Raw genomic sequence first — 17,654 nt, forward strand, 5'->3', positions numbered from 1 at the left:
AGATCATCAAAGGTAAGTGAATATTTATAATGTTTATAATGCTATTTCTAACTTCTGTTGACTACAACATGGCGGATATTTGTTTGGCTTGTTTTGGTCTATGAGCTCTGTACTCAGATTATTGCATGGTGTGCTTTTTCGGTAAAGCTTTTTTGAAATCTGACACAGCAGTTGCATTAAGGATAAGTTTATCTAAAGTTCCATGTATAACACTTGTATTTTCATCAACATTTATGTTTTTGGAACTACTGAACATAACGCGCCAATGTATACTGAGATTTTTTTATATAAATATGAACTTTATCGAACAAAACATGCATGTATTGTGTAACATGAAGTCTTATGAGTGTCATCTGATGAAGATCATCAAAAGTTAGTGATTCATTTTATCTCTATTTCTGCTTTTTGTGACTCCTCTCTTTGGCTGGAAAAATGGCTGTGTTTTTCTGTGACTTGGCGCTGACCAACATAATCGTTTGTGGTGCTTTCGGCGTAAAGCCTATTTGAAATCGGACACTGGGGTGGGATTGTGATCTTTAAAATGGTGTAAAATACTTGTATGTTTGAGGAATTTTAATTATGAGATTTCTGTTGTTTGAATTTGTCGCCCTGCAGTTTCACTGGCTGTTGTCATATCAATCCCGTTAGCGGGATCTCGGCCATAAGAAGTTTTAACAAACTATAGTTTACAGACAATTGTTTACAGACAAATTATTTCACTTATAATTCACTGTATCACAATTCCAGTGGGTCAGAAGTTTACATACACTAAGTTGACTGTGCCTTTAAACAGCTTATAAAATTCCAGAAAATTATGTCATGGCTTCAGAAGCTTCTGATAGGCTAATTGACATAATTTGAGTCAATTGGAAGTGTACCTGTGGATGTATTTCAAGGCCTACCTTCAAACTCAGTGCCTCTTTACTTGACGTCATGGGAAAATCAAAAGAAATCAGCCAAGACCTCAGAAAAATTGTGGACCTCCACAAGTCTGGTTCATCCTTGGGAGCAATTTCCAAACGCCTGAAGGCACCACGTTCATCTCTACAAACAATAATACGCAAGTGTAGATTGACGAGGGAAAAAAATGATTTAATCAATTTTAGAATAAGGCTGTAACCTAACAAAGTTTGGAAAAAGTCAAGGGGTCTGAATACTTTCCGAAGGCACTGTATGTTGAGAATACAGTATATAAATGCACAGTGTGAAAAACAGTATACAAGAAACTTGAAGTGTCCAGTATTTGATGTCTCTATATATTGTAAATGGGACAGCAGCGTTGACTGTGTGTGTGTGAATGTGTGTGTACAGTATGTGTATTTGTTTATGAGTATGTGTGCATGTGTGTGTGTGTGTGAGTGTGCATCTATACAGTATATGAGTACAGGAGTCTGCGTTTGTATGAGGTGTGTGTGTGTGAGCTTGTGTGTGTGTTTTGTGTGAGTAAATATGCGTGCAAAATAGTCTCAAGGTATAGGACAGAGTACAGGGCAGGTAAAATGCTATTGATGTCTGTTCAACAGTCTGATGGCCTGGTGATAGGTGTTTCCAAACATGTACCGTCTGCCAGACGGTAGCTGAGTGAACAGTCCATGGCCCGGGTGGCTGAGGTTCTTAATGATCTTCTTGGCCTTCCCTCGACACCAAGTGCTGTAAATGTCCTGGAGAGCAGGCACGATGCCCCCTATGGTGCGTTGGGCTTACTGGCAGTGCAGTTGCTGTACCAGGCAGTGATGCAGCCCGACAGAACGCTCTCAATGGTGCATTGGTTCGTGAGGGTCTTATGGACCATGCCGAAGTTCTTCAAGAAGAAGGCGCTGTTGAAGGCAGTCTTGTGCCTTTTTCACCCCGGTGTCGATGTGATGGAACCATTTCAGGTCTTCAGTGATGTGCATGCTGAGGAACTTAAAGCTTTTGATCTTTCCTACTGTGACCCCGTCGATGTGGATGGGGGCATTCTCTCCTCTAGTCCACGATCAGCTCCTTGGTTTTGTTGATGTTGAGGGAGAGGTTATTGTCCTGGCACCACACCACCAGGGCTCTAACCTCCTCCCTGTAGACTGTCTTCGTGTTGTTGGCAGGGTAGGCTACTTTCTAAATGTAATCCATTACAGTTACTATTACCTCACCAAAATTGTAACAGTAACGTAACTGTTGGATTACCCAAACTCAGAAACGTCATCTGATTAAATTCAGTAACTTTTAGATTACTTTCCCCAAAAGAGGCATTAGAAGACACAAATGTATATTACCAATTGAACCACATCTGTTGCAGGATAAATCAGTTAAAGTTTACATAGCTGGCCATATATGGATGTTACATTGTACTTTATGGGTTGGTTATGTAGGCTTCTTCTAACTCAGCGCTTTCTACTACTTATAATAATACAATTCAATTATATCTTTACATATCTTTAAATGGTTACATATTTTTGCTTTACTCATCTCATATGTGTATATACTGTATTCTATTCTACCATATTTTAGTCTGTGCCACTCTGACATTGCTCATCCTAATATTGATATATTCCTTAATTCCATTCTTTTACTTTTAGGTTGTGTATTGTGTGTATTGTTGTGAATTGTTAGATATTACTGCACTGTTGGAGCTAAAACCACAAGCATTTCTCTACACCAGCAATAACATCCGCTAAACATGTGTATGCGACCAATACAATTTTATTTGATTTTGATTCAATTTATTTTTTACAATAAAAACCAAAGTCTATCAGAATTCCAGTCAGTCCAATAAATGTTGTACCCCTTGATCTTCAAAAATAGGACTTGGAAATATGGAAGTATAGATTACCCAAATTGTTTTACCTGAGGATAACCACAAAACTAAGGACTTATTAGCCAGACCTACTCTGTTGTTTATGATTTTGTTGTCATGGAGGACTGATTGGATTCATTGATTTGAGTTGAAAAAAAATATGGCATGCTTTGAGCAATACTGAAAGTGCTATTTACATGTGAAAAAGGAATGCCATGTGCTGCATTTGCTGTAGGCCTATTGTTTAACTTTATGTTGGTGACACTTTGATAACTTGATAATATGCAGTTGTTTAAAGGGCAAATCCACAAATGAAACAATAACAAAACCCTCGCCCCGACTTTGTTTTGGTAAAACGCTGAGGGATGGGCCTGGAGAAATGTAACCACTCTCAGATTAATAGACAGCTATGGATGCAAGGACTGACCATCCATGATATCAACATTATTGTTTTAACCATGTTATGAGGCTATACAGTGTTTGTTTACATTTACAATGTTTACAAACATTGGAGAAAAACAAGCTTATATTTTGGGTTCTCATGGAGTGTGACAGTTGAACTAAGCTCATGAGACATTTATAAGTTATATTCTCCAAGATATATATATATGTATAACCATTGATTCTTGGAGAATATAACTTATAAATGTCTCATGAGCTTAGTTCAACTGTATATATAATTTACAAGTCCAAAAGTGGATGTAGCAACTACAGAGTGCCCCTTTAAGTCTATCAAAAGTGTGTGAGTTTGAACATGTGTCCGTTAGGCCTTTTTATCAGCATGAATTAGACTGGGCAATAAAAGCCCCACTTTTATTCCATAGGCTGGGATCCGCAATATGTAGCTGTTGCAAGAGTGCATTTTTCACTGGTTGTCCACTGGTTTCAAAAACCATGAATGATAGGCAGCTTAAACTTTTTGAATTCAACCATTATTGGGTTCAAATACACATTTAGATTTGTGAACAGCCATCCACAACAACCACACTCCGTAAGGCGCAAATAGCTAAATGAGAGAGCAACAGTGTGATTCACATCAATGCTCTATGTAGACATCAATATTAAGTGATATCCGTATATCTGTAGACTACACCACTGCTGTCATCCTTACCTCCAAGCTTTTATTAAAGTTGTATAATCTTTGGATGCTGACAGCAGTCGCATCATTGGAAGACATAGCTTGGACTGTAGCCTACAAAAGCCTATTCCTGCTATTTTCCCACGATCCATCAAACACATCTGGTGTGTCATCGTAGTGGTCTCTGACTTGTGGTCAGACTCGTGCAGGTGGAACAAACTTAAACTTGTACCTTTTTTCAATGCTGATTTGAATGTCATTGAGAAAACAGAGAAGTCTCAAAGATTTTTTTAGCAAACATCCTTTCTGAATTTAAAAGTAATCCTCGAAGTAATCATCTAGTTTTTCAAAAGTATCTGTAATCTGATAAAAATATTTTTGCTGGTAACGTATCAGATTACACTTACCGTTTTTTTGTAATCCCTTACATGTAACAGATTACATGTAATCCGTTACTCCCCAACCCTGGTTGTTGATGATCAGGTCTAACACAATGTCGTGTTGACAGCAAACTTGATGATTGAGTTGGAGTTGTGCGTGACCATGCAGTTGCGGGTGAACATGGAGTACAGGAGGGGACTAAGCACACACTCCTGGGGGAACCCCGTGTTGAGGGTCAGCGTGGTTGAGGTGTTGTTGCCTACCCTCACTACCTGGGGTCGGCCTGTCAGGAAGTCCAGGACCCAGTTGCACAGGGATGAGTTCAGACCCAGGGCTCTGAGCTTAGTGGCAAGCTTGCGGGGCACTATGGTGTTGAAAGCTGAGCTGGTGTCAATGAACAACAGTGAGCATTCTCTTATAGGTATTTCTCTTATCCAGGCTGGATAGGGCAGTGTGTAGTGAAATGGCAATTGCAATGTCCGTGGATCTGTTGAGGCGATATGCAAATTGTAGGGGGTCTAGGGTGTCGGGTAAGGTGATATGGTCCTTGAATAGACTCTCAAAGCAATTCATGATGACAGTAGTAAGTGCTACAGAGCGCTTGTCATTTAGTTCCGTTACCTTCGCTTGCTTGGGTACAGGAACAACTGTGGACGTCTTGAAGCATGTGGGGACAACAGACTGGGAGAGATTGAATGTCCAAAAACATTCCAGCCAGCTGGTCTGCTCGTGCTCTGAGGACATGGCTAGGGATGCCGTCCGGGCCGGAAGCCTTGCAAAAGTTAACACGCTTGAAAGTCTTACGTCGGCTACAGAGGTTGAGAGCCCACAATCATCCTGAGCAGCAGGGGGCCGCAGCGGGTAAAACATTTGTTTAGCTTGTTTACTGACCAAGGGCAGGTCACACGTCACTATGGACTTAATATGAGATGGTATCCAGGACCACTAAGTTAACTTACACTGATTGGTGGGATTTACTTCAAGCATTAATTTGTTTTTATTATATTCTGTCCATAGCAAGGCATTAAAAGTATCATTGTAATGTCAAATAGAACAATATTGTAAGTCCTGCCACATGTTTATGGCGACGACATAATTCCAATGGGGGTTTCAAAAGAGGGGAAACATATTTTTGGGTTAACCAGTGGAACCAATGGAATATCACAGACCAACTCTGGAATACATTAGATTGGATTCGAATGCAAAGAAGGACTCTTTCCACTTTCGAGTGAAAACAATTTAAATTCTTTGTGTGCTGTGAAGTGTTCTGATGACAGACTGACATTCTCTAATACATGGAGGATCTTTTAAAGGAAGGATCATGCTTATTAAACTGACAGGCAGAAGCTGATGATTTCTGCTTTGGGTCCAAAAGCGAAAGCCAGAAAAACAGTCCCTGTTTATTTGAATTTGGACCAATACTTCCAGCAATATTCTAAGGTATGTTTTGTATTTTAAACCTCATAACTACATTTGTCACAGTCATATGACTTTTTCAAATGTCACCTTTCATAAAAAATGTCTGACATTTCCTTCCATTCTAATGTTTGTCAAAGTGAAACTTTGGTAGTTTCTGATATTCAGGAGTATCTCCATTGAAAACACTGAAGGAAAACTTCCCAGACTCAATATTCCACTGTATTTTTAGGGATGGCACTGGACAGTAGAACATATTCTTTACGCATTACAGCTGTCTGCTCAATCTCTCTGACGGCTTCTGTGTACAGTCACCTCACTATGGTTACTACTTCATCTATTAAACAGTCTTTTTAACATGCCTGTCAGGACTCTGGCAGAGGGAGAGAGATTATTTACAGCACAGAGCGGTAGCTGGTTGCAGGGGGAGGGAAGGCCAGTGTGGAGGTCATTCTGTGGATGTGTGTTCGTGCAAAATACAAAAAACTCGAGCTGAAAAAAGGTTGCTCATACAAGTTTTGTTTTCCTGTCAGAAATCAAATTCAGCAGTTCTGGGGCCTTGGGCTCGGGGGAGGAGCGAGTGAATGGGGTGAAAGGGACTCTTTCAGTGGGAGATTTCTGGAGTGAGTCTGGAGAGTGTGTGTGTGGGGGGGGGGGGGGGGGCAGGCAGTTGAAGGATCAGGCAACTAGCTTTGCTGAACTGGAGGCACATACTGCGGCTACTCTCTGCCTCCTCGCATGCGGCCCCCACCCACACCCCACCCCCTCCAAGCTCCCAATGTTGTCAGAGCAGAGAGAGACTAAAGCGGTACAGAACGTCTCCAGCCTGCTCTGAATTAACACATTTCAAAACAAGCCTCCCTCAGAGTTCACCCACAGTGCTCATTCCTGCAGGCTCCAGACCGAAGCCCAGCACAGCAGAGCACAGCTTGTGCAGGCTACATGCACCACTGGCTGTGGGGATGGGGATAATGGGAGAGGGGAAGCAGTGGAGAGGCGCAACTCTCTATAAAAACATGTATGTGAAATGTAGATGTACAGTATATATCAGTATTTTGTAGATGGAGGTGAGAAGTAGGGGGGTCGCCTGATATGAAAATAGGGTCGTGGGAGACCCTTTTTATATATATATATATATTATAATATCGTCTTTGTATCTCAAAACCATTGTAATGTGGTTAACTTTAAAAATCTAAATGAAAATGATTCAAATCTAAAACATAAATATAATTCAACCAGAGAGCGCCCTTAGATCATGGGAAAAGCACTTGAATCATTCCCACGGTGAATGGCTAGGCCTGCTACGCTATGACTCCACACACTATAACAGAGACTTTGACGCAATTGATATGGTGAAAACAATGTGTGGGGAGGCAGAGGTACAGAAACTCACGTCAATACCTTTGTCAGATAACACTGTTAAACAAAGAATTTTTGCTCTGACTGAAGGACTCAAAAACTCCCCAGTTTATGGTCTCCAAATGAACATTAGCTGTGAGGGCCAAGATGCCAATGCATTCATTGACTTTTCTTCGCTATACATGTCGGGGGATGCTATTCACGAGGACATATTGTTCTGAAACAGCACAGGGGATGTTCAGTGCGCTGTGTGGCTATATTGACGAAAACAGATTCCATATTGGATCGAATGGTGGACTTTTGCACAGATGGGGCTCCATCTATGGTGGGACGGTGGGCAGACCTCTGCAATCTATACTGAACAGAAATATAAACTCAACATTTGAGAGAAATAAGCTTTTTGTGCATATGGAACATTAGATGTTGCGTTTTTGTTCAGTCTAGTTATGAGTGTGTCTCCCTCTGCCATATGAATGCATTATATTTGTGTGTATTTAGATTTGTGTGTATTAGGTATTTGTTGTGAAATTGTTAGATATTCTTGCTAGACGCTGCTGCACTGTCGGAACTAGAAGCACAAGCATTTCACTTGCATCTGCTAAACACGTGTATACAATTTGATTTGATTTATATGAGACACCGAGAGCAACTGTGGGCAAAAGAGCTGAGCACAGAACTCAGAGATACTGAGTGTACAAAACATTAAGGACATCTGCTCTTTCCATGACATAGACTGACCAGGGGAATCCGGGTGAAAGCTATGATCCCTTATTGATGTCACTTGTTAAATCCACTTCAATCAGTGTAGATGAAGGGTAGGAGACAGGTTAAGGATTACCCCCTTTTTTTCAATTTTTGCCTAAAATTACACACCCAAATCTAACTGCCTGTAGCTCAGGCCTCGAAGCAAGGATATGCATATTCTTGGTACCATTTGAAAGGAAACACTTTGAAGTTTGTGGAAATGTGACAGGAATGTAGTAGAATATAACACAATCGATCTGGTAAAAGATAATACAAAGAAAAAAACAACCGTTATTTTGTATTTTGTTGTACCATCATCTTTGAAATGCAAGAGAAAGGCCACAATGTATTATTCCAGCCCAGGTACAATTTATATTTCGGCCTCTAGATGGCATCAGTGTATGTGCAAAGTGTTAGACTGATCCAATGAACCATTGCATTTTTGTTCAAAATGTTGTATCAAGACTGCCCAAATGTGCCTAATTTGTTTATTATTAACTTTTCATGTTCAAAATTGTGCACTCTCCTCAAACAATAGCATGACATTCTTTCACTGTAATAGCTACTGTAAATTGGACAGTGCAATTAGATTAACAAGAATGTAAGCTTTCTGCCAATATCAGATATGTCTATGTCCTGGGAAATGTTCTTGTTACTTACAACCTCATGCTAATCGCATTAACTTACATTAGCTCAACCGTCCCGTGGAAGGGACACCGATCCCGAAGAAGTTTTTTAACCTTTCACGAGTATCTACCCCGGGTCCGGGAGCACCCCCCACCCCCCCACACTGAGTAGCATCGCTAGCATAGCGTCACAATTAAATAGTAGCATCTAAATATCATTAAATCACAAGTCCAAGACACCTAATGAAAGATACAGATCTTGTGAATAAAGCCACCATTTCAGATTTTTAAAATGTTTTACAGGGAAGACAAAATATGTAAATCTATTAGCTAACCACGTTAGCAAAAGACACCACTTTTCTAACTCCATCAGTTTTTTACTCCATCAGGTGCTATCACCAATTCGGCTAAACTAAGATATTGATAGCCACTAACCAAGAAAAAACCTCATCAGATGACAGTCTGAAAACATATTTATGGTATAGGATAGGTTTTGTTAGAAAAATGTGCATATTTCAGGTAGATATCATAGTTTACAATTGCACCCACCGTCACAAATGGACTAGAATAAATACATAGAGCAACGTGTTTACCTAATTACTAATCATCAAACATTTCGTAAAAATACACAGCATACACTAATCGAAAGACACAGATCCTGTGAATACAGACAATATTTCAGATTTTCTAAGTGTCTTACAGCGAAAACACAATAAATCGTTATATTAGCATACCACATATGCAAACGTTACCAGAGCATTGATTCTAGCCAAAGAGAGCGATAACGTAAACATCGCCAAAATATATAAATTTTTTCACTAACCTTCTCAGAATTCTTCAGATGACACTCCTGTAACATCATATTACAACATACATATACAGTTTGTTCGAAAATGTGCATATTTAGCCACCAAAATCATGGTTAGACAATGACAAAAGTTGCCCAGCTGGTCAGACAATGTCGTGCGCCATATTAGACAGTGATCTAGTCGTATACATAAATACTCATAAACGTGACAAAAAAATACAGGGTGGACAGCGATTGATAGACAATTTAATTCTTAATACAATCGCTGATTTACATTTTTTTAATTATCCTTACTTTTCAATACAGTTTGCGCCAAGCGAAGCTACGTCTAACAAGATGGCGTCATAAGCATTAACATTTTTCGACAGAAACACGATTTATCATAATAAATTGTTCCTACTTTGAGCTGTTCTTCCATCAGAATCTTGGGCAAAGAATCCTTTCTTGGGTCTAATCGTCTTTTGGTCGAAAGCTGTCCTCTTGCCATGTGGAAATGCCAACTGCGTTCGGCATGAACTGGAAACCTGCCCGGCGCTTCAAAGTGTCTCAGAAATAAATGTCCCAAAATGCGCACTAAACGGATATAAATTGCTATAAAACGGTGTAAATTAACTACCTTATGATGTTTTTAACTCCTATAACGAGTAAAAACATGACCTGAGAAATATTACTGGCTACACTAATGCTTGGAAAAAGAGCAGGTCGGTGTCCACCGTGCGTCCGGCGCATCTGGAAAAGAGTCCCTACCTACAGGTTTTTTTCATTTATAGTGGCTGTGATTGCGCAATCGATACCATTCAAAGCGTCATCACGTAAAGGCATCCAGGGGAAGACGTAAGCAGTGTCCGTATCCTGATAGCGTTCACAGTGGCCTTTAAACTGACTCCAGATCAGGGGCCAAAATGTGTGAAATCTGACTCCATGTCAGGGAAATTGCTGTAGAATGAGTTCTGTTCCACTCAGAGACAAAATTCCAACGCCTATAGAAACTATAGACTGTTTTCTATCCAATAATAGTAATAATATGCATATTGTACGATAAAGAATTTAGTAGGAAGCCGTTTAATCTGTAATGCAATTATGCTAATGAGAAAACAGCACCCCCTGTAGTCGCAAGAAGTTAAAGAAGGATTTTTAAGCCTTGATACAATTGAGACATGCATTGTGTATGTATGCCATTCAGAGGGTGAATGGGAAAGACAACATTTAAGTGCCTTTGAATGGGGTATGGTAGGAGGGGTGCAAATCAGTATTAGGAAGGTTTCCTTAATGTTTTGTACACTCAGTGTATTCTGCAGCAGGTAACTTCGATTGTAAAATCAAACCACATCCACTGCGCACACACCTGTTAGCAAAACTATGTGGAGATATGGGATCAGAGTATAACAATGTTCTATTTCATACCAAAGTTTGGTGGTTATCGAGGGGGAGTGTTAGAAAGATTTTTCGCACTGAGAGAGGAACTTGGTTGACTTATGGTGGCCTACCTTTTGCCAGCTCATAACTGTGTGGATTCAGTGCTCTCGTGTGCATTAAAGCCAAATATTGATCCAGGTTGGATGTGACAGCAGAGATGAGGTGTGCTCTGTTGACCACAACCCTTGACTTTGAGAAAGTCCGACGTGACGTCCATCCAGCAAACCCATCTCATTAGTAGCCCCACATTAAAAGTATGTGATCGTGAATCGTGAAGACAATCAGAAATAATGTTAGAATGTTTTTCAATTGACTGCCATAGCCCCAAATCAAAAAATCTAACATTGAGTGTAATTACATACTTTTTTTCACATGGTTGGGGTCGCAAGATTATTCAGATATCAGAATGGGTTCGTGGGCCAAAAAAGTTTGGGAACCCCTGGTCTACAGAGTTGGGGAAGTACAGAGAAGAAATAGAAGACGTCCAAGGGTTGTCTAATTCTCATACATACTCTAAGAAATGTCTGTGAACGTGAGATAGTGTCTGTCTCTTATATAAGAGCAAATGTACTGCTTTCCTATCCTCATATTCAAGTTCAATATTATAACCCTTTTTGGTTCCAGGTAGAACCCTTTTGGGGTCCATGTTAGAACCCTTTTTGGTTCCAGGTAGAACCCTTTTTGGTTCCAGATAAAGTCTTTCTACCTGGAACCCAAAAGGGTTGTACCTGGAACCCAAAAGGGTTGTCCCTGGAACCAAAAAGGGGTATCCTATGGGGACAGCCGAATAACCCTTTTGGAACCCTTTATTCTAAGAGTGCAGACTGCCTTCGGTGAAATATTGATGAGTGGGGCCTGTGGCTGGGGCTGTGACTGCATGTGCCCTATCCAAACCCAGGGTGTTGAGGGTCTGGAGGAAGAGCATGTGTGCTGCCTACACCCCAGCCCCACATCAATCTTTCATGGCAACACACAGACGCGACATCATGATCTATTATCATCTCTTTGACCTCCCTGTATTGTCTTGTACCTGGCACTTGTGTTCTCATCAGACTGACGTAAGCCACAGACACGGCTGAGAAGGTGTATAGGATTTATTGCATGGAGTTCAGGCACTATAGATTGCATACAGTACATGTATAAGTCATCATAATACAATGGAATTATGTAAGTGTAGTGAAAATTCTGAACATTTATAATTGTTATTACAGTATGTACTTATGCAGACAAAAACACCATGAATACATATCAGAATGGGTCAGAGGATGTATAATTCTTAAAATATATCTACAGGGGCAACACGATACCCGCCTAACACATGATTTGTCCACATCACTGCAACAACAAAGCACTTACAGTAAAATGGATTAATTCCACCAGTGTATATTAGCAAATTTAGGGTGGAAAAACTAAATACCCTTGTATGTATAACAATAGATACTTAAGATTTATTTTAAACTGTGGGCACATAGTCTGCAAGCAATATATATATGTTTTATTCTTACATACACTTATGTAGAAATCTGCACACATATATCTAGGTTATGTTCTTATTCATTTATCTAATACATTGAATTATACTGTGACATAATACTTTGATGGAGTTTACACCCAATTTCTATAAACACTGAGGAGGGATATATGTAACATGAATTGCTACATATTTTTTTGTAAATCTGGAGGGATAACGTCTCAATTTCAAATGTAAGAAATGTGCTACGGTTGAAGTCGGAAGTTTACAAACACTTAGGTTGGAGTCATTAAAACTCGTTTTTCAACCACTCCACAAATTTCTTGTTTACAAACTATAATTTTGGCAAGTCGGTTAGGACATCTACTTTGTGCATGACACAAGTAATCTTTCCAACAATTGTTTACAGACAGACTATTTCACTTATAATTCACTGTATCACAATTCCAGTGGGTCAGAAGTTTACGAACACTAAGTTGACTGTGGCCTTTAAACAGCTTGGAAAATTTCAGAAAATTATGTCATGGTTTCAGGAGCTTCTGATAGGCTAATTGACATAATTTGAGTCAAATGGAGGTGTACCTGTGGATGTATGTCAAGGCCTACCTTCAAACTCAGTGCCTCTTTGCTTGACATCATGGGAAAATGAAAAGAAATCAGCCAAGACCTCAGAAAAAAATTGTAGACCTCCACAAGTCTGATTCATCCTTGGGAGCAATTTCCAAATGCCTGAAGGTACCACGTTCATCTGTACAAACAATAGTACGCAAGTATAAACAGCATGGGACCACGCAGCCGTCATACCGCTCAGGAAGGAGACGCGTTCTGTCTCCTAGAGATGAACGTACTTTGGTGCAAAAAGAGCATATCAATGCCAGAACAACAGCAAAGGACCTTGTGAAGATGCTGGAGGAAACAGGTACAAAAGTATCTGTATCCACAGTAAAACGAGTCCTATATCGCATAACCTGAAAGGCCGCTCAGCAAGGAAGAAGCCACTGCTCCAAAAAATGCCAGACTACGGTTTGCAACTGCACATGGGGACAAAGATCGTACTTTTTGTACAAGTGTCCTCTGGTCTGACGAAACAAAAATAGAACTCTTTGGCCATAATGACCATCGTTATGTTTGGAGGAAAAAGGGGGAGGCTTGTAAGCCGAAGAACACCATCCCAACCGTGAAGCACGGGGGTGGCAGCATCATGTTGTTAGGTTGCTTTGCTGCAAAAGGGACTGGTGCACTTCACAAAATAGATGGCATCATGAGGAGGGAGAATTATGTGGATATATTGAAGCACCATCTCAAGACATCAGTCAGGAAGTTAAAGCTTGGTCGCAAATGGGTCTGCCAAATGGACAATGACCCTGAGCATACTTCCAAAGTTGTGGCAAAATGGCTTAAGGACAACAAAGTCAAGGTATTGGAGTGGTCATCACAAAGCCCTGACCTCAATCCTATAGACAATTTGTGGGCAGAACTGAAATGCGTGTGCGAGCAAGGAGGCCTACAAACCTGACCCAGTTACACCAGATCTGTCAGGAGGAATGGGCCAAAATTCACCCAACTTATTGTGGGAAGCTTGTGGAAGGCTACCCGAAATGTTTGACCCAAGTTAAACAATTTAAAGGCAATGTACCAAATACTAATTGAGTGTATGTAAACTTCTGACCCACTGGGAATGTGATGAAAGAAATAAAAGCTGAAATAATTAATTCTCTCTACTATTATTCTGACATTTCACATTCTTAAAATAAAGTGGTGATCCTAACTGAGCTAAGACACGGCATTTTTACTAGGATTAAATGTCAGGAATTGTGAAAAACTGAGTTTAAATGAATTTGGCAAAGGTGTATGTACAATTCCGACTTCAACTGTATAGCCAGTGCAATAAAATAATAAAAATAACAAACATGATTCAGATATCTGTCACAAAAAGTAATTTATACAATCAACAATCAGTTTAGCTAATGATAATAATAGTAAAGTATCAATATACGTATCAATATAAGTCTTATGGTTGGTACCTACCAAGCAAAGCAATTCACTGTTGTGTACATACCTTTTATAGTGTATTGGATTACTGCAGTCCATTAGTGGGTGCTCTGTTATTAAACACAAATCACAAGATTTTATGCCCCATTAAGTAATTCTCCTCTGAGCTTGGCAGAGATCTTGTAGTTCAGGGGCTTCAGTGTTAACCCATAGGAGCAGCCTAAGGAGAGGTCCTGACTTGGGTTATTCTCAAAGCTGCACTGGTGAATCAAAATAGCAGAAAATAAAAAAACCTCCACTTTGGCGATCTGCTCACCGATACATCGCCTCTTCCCTGCTGAGAATATCAACACACTGTTGGTCAGGTCCTTGTCAAGGGCACCATTTTCATTGAGGAACCGTGAGGGGTCAAAAAGATGTGGGTCCTTCCACTTTAAAGGGTTGTGGTTGACAGACCACTGGTTAATGAAGACCACTGTGTCTTTGGGGATGTGGAAGCCTTTAATGGTGACATCTGAGGTGGTGGAGTGTGGGATGGTGAGGGGTACAAAGCTGGTATAGCGCATGGTTTCATAGATAACAGCATCTAGGTAAGCCAGGCTGGCTTTGTCCTCAATACAGGGCAGCCTGTCACGGCCTACCACTTTGTCAATCTGCTCCTGCAGTCTGGTTTGGATGTTGGGGTATTTTGCCAATAAAAGGAGCATCCAATGAAGGCAAGTTGACACAGTATCCAGTCCTGCACCAATCAGATCGGACACTGTCCCTTCTGTGTGGGCCTCCGTCAACCCGGTATCACTGTCTGCCTTGTCAATTACCTGAATAATGGCGTCACTCATGTCCCGGGTCACTTCAGGGTCAAACGTCTCCCTGTGCTCCATCACCTTGTCTCTCACAAAGGTGAAAAACTCTTTATTGAGGTCTTTGAAGCTCTGGTAGACCCTGCGGACAGGATTTGGGAAATATTGAAGCCAGGGCATGACATCCACCAAGCTGCCAGCCCCCACCGTCTCTCCAAACTTGTCCACGCTGCCCAAAAGGGTTCTAAACTCCATGTCATCATGGCCATAACGCTTTCCAAAGCACAGGGCACAGATTACATTAGCAGCAGCTACTGTCAGTTCGTGAGCAGGGTTGAAAAACTGTCCTTCAGCACTGAGTTTGAGGAAAGCTTCAATGAGCTCAGTAGCCTCTGCCACAACGTGCTGTTCAAATATTTTTTTGGTCTGGCTGTTGGCAGAGTAGAAAGCTCTAATGGTGGACTGAGCGATCTTCCGGTGAGTCCTCCACTGTTTGCTGTAGTTAGAGAATGTCATGCTGTTACCACCAGACACTGACTGAAAAGACACAAAGTTGGGTCTGCCTGCAAACTCTGTGCTATGTTGAACCAAGGCTTCTCGTATTGCTGTGTCTCCATTGAGCACCACTATGTTGTTGCAGCCCAGTCGTATCTGATACACGTTGCCGTACTTCTTTGCCAGCTTGGAGAAGGTGATATGAGGCATCTGCCCCAGCTGCATGGCATTGCCCACCACCGGCCAGGCAAAGGGTCCTGGCAGCCTTCTCTTGAGTCTGAGATTCCTGACCCATAGACAGGCTTCTAGACAGAAGAGGAAAACAAAGGAGGCGACCAGAGCTGGCTGGACCTGTCCACTCCACTCCCTGATGATGCTGCTGCCCTTCACCCCAAACTCTGTGTCCAGCAGTGCCATGGTGCTGAGATGTTCTAATTCGGGTGCCCAATCCTTCAAATTCTGAGAGAGATCCCACTTTTATTTGTTGAATGTTATTCCTGGTAACCGGATATTTAAAATAGGTCCTCCTCTCCACCTAAATTCCAAATAAACGAAATAATAATGCTGTCTGTTTTTAAGTATGGTCAGTCCTGCATTATCATCCCAAAAACGTAGAAAATGAATCGAGACAACGAAGAAGGTTTTCAGCACCTCTTACACTACGGTGCCTGTCTCCTCCTACTCCGTGCTGGCTTGTGAACAGGCTTGATCAGGTTGAGTGGTTAGCAGTAGTGCAGTCGCTGTCCGTCTTCAGATGACCACATTAGAGGAATGCAGATTTCAGTCTTGACACTCTCCCTTATATCTCCTCTGTGGGAGGGTTCAGGGACTTAAAACTCCTATTCGTTTTTTTTTTCTCGCCGAAATGCTCGTTCCTGCGGAGTCTTTCTGATACCTAACACTCAATGCCATGGTGAGACAAAAAGGAAAGCAGCAACCAGTCAGGCCCGCCTGAACCTAGGACTAAAACAGAAGGAGTTTAGATTTAGTGGGCCAGAGGCTCTAAAAGACTGGGCTGCACTACATCTAAACACAATACAGGTACCACAGGGGAGAATTTAGAACATGGTGTAGTAGTTAGGGTTCAGACTTTCAGTCACACAGATCACCATAGCTAAACTCACCATAGCTAAACTCACCATAGCTAAACTCACCATAGCTAAACTCACCATAGCTAAACTCACCATAGCTAAACTCACCATAGCTAAACTCACCATAGCTAAACTCACTATAGCTAAACTCACTATAGCTAAACTCACCATAGCTAAACTCACCATAGCTAAACTCACCATAGCTAAACTCACCATAGCTAAACTCACCATAGCTAAACTCACCATAGCTAAACTCACTATAGCTAAACTCACCATAGCTAAACTCACCATAGCTAAACTCACCATAGCTAAACTCACCATAGCTAAACTCACCATAGCTAAACTCACCGTAGCTAAACTCACCATAGCTAAACTCACTATAGCTAAACTCACCATAGCTAAACTCACCATAGCTAAACTCACCGTAGCTAAACTCACCATAGCTAAACTCACCATAGCTAAACTCACTATAGCTAAACTCACCATAGCTAAACTCACCATAGCTAAACTCACTATAGCTAAACTCACCATAGCTAAACTCACCATAGCTAAACTCAGGGGACACTGATTGGTCCGGTTATATTCTGTATTCTGAAAATGACTTGATTGCCTCTCTATAGGAACTATTCCAGACTGAAATATAGTGTATATAAAGCAAACGTCTCAGTGAAGTACCCAGGCTAAGGCAGGACTACTTGTAACTTTGGAAGGAGCTTTCTTCCATCTATTGAAAACTAATGTATTCATTTTTTATGACATTATAATAAAATTGTATCTGTTATTTTCAGCCTATGCTCTGTTAACTCTAAACACTACTAGGAATAGAATCCAAGATATGACCATGAAAGCTCTGGGTTTTGGATCTTGTCACAGAATAGATACACATTGTACAATACACTTTTATATGTTCTATGAAAGTATATATAGTATTTACCAGAGATTTTTTTTTGCATAATGCTATATCAAAATAGTTTAAAAGTGAGTTCAAAACAGGGACCTCTGGCAATAACGCTAGTAATAAGGCTTTTCAGAGAAACAAATAAAAGTTGACCTATTGGGGTTTCAAAGCTATTCAGCAGGAATTTAACTACTATGGAATTCTGTACTCTAATGGGCCAGTGATAGTAATGATGCAAAGAGCGATTCTTCACTTGTATCATGTATTGTTTCTAAACCAGATCACTATTCAAATACATTAGATAAT

The 17,654-nt window shown here is 40.7% G+C and overlaps 1 protein-coding gene across 1 annotated transcript; it reads right to left on the reverse strand.

Annotated features, from left to right (window-relative positions):
* Window positions 1-11,680: 11,680 nt before the first annotated feature.
* Window positions 11,681-16,261, reverse strand: LOC129812840 (cytochrome P450 1B1-like). The gene has a single exon (XM_055864755.1). It carries the CDS (start codon window positions 15,774-15,776, stop codon window positions 14,202-14,204), a length of 1,575 nt encoding a protein of 524 aa, XP_055720730.1. The 5' UTR covers window positions 15,777-16,261; the 3' UTR covers window positions 11,681-14,201.
* Between the last annotated feature and the right edge of the window lie 1,393 nt (window positions 16,262-17,654).

This window comes from Salvelinus fontinalis, chromosome 16, assembly GCF_029448725.1.
Source record: "Salvelinus fontinalis isolate EN_2023a chromosome 16, ASM2944872v1, whole genome shotgun sequence".
NCBI classification, from domain to species: Eukaryota; Metazoa; Chordata; class Actinopteri; order Salmoniformes; family Salmonidae; genus Salvelinus; species Salvelinus fontinalis.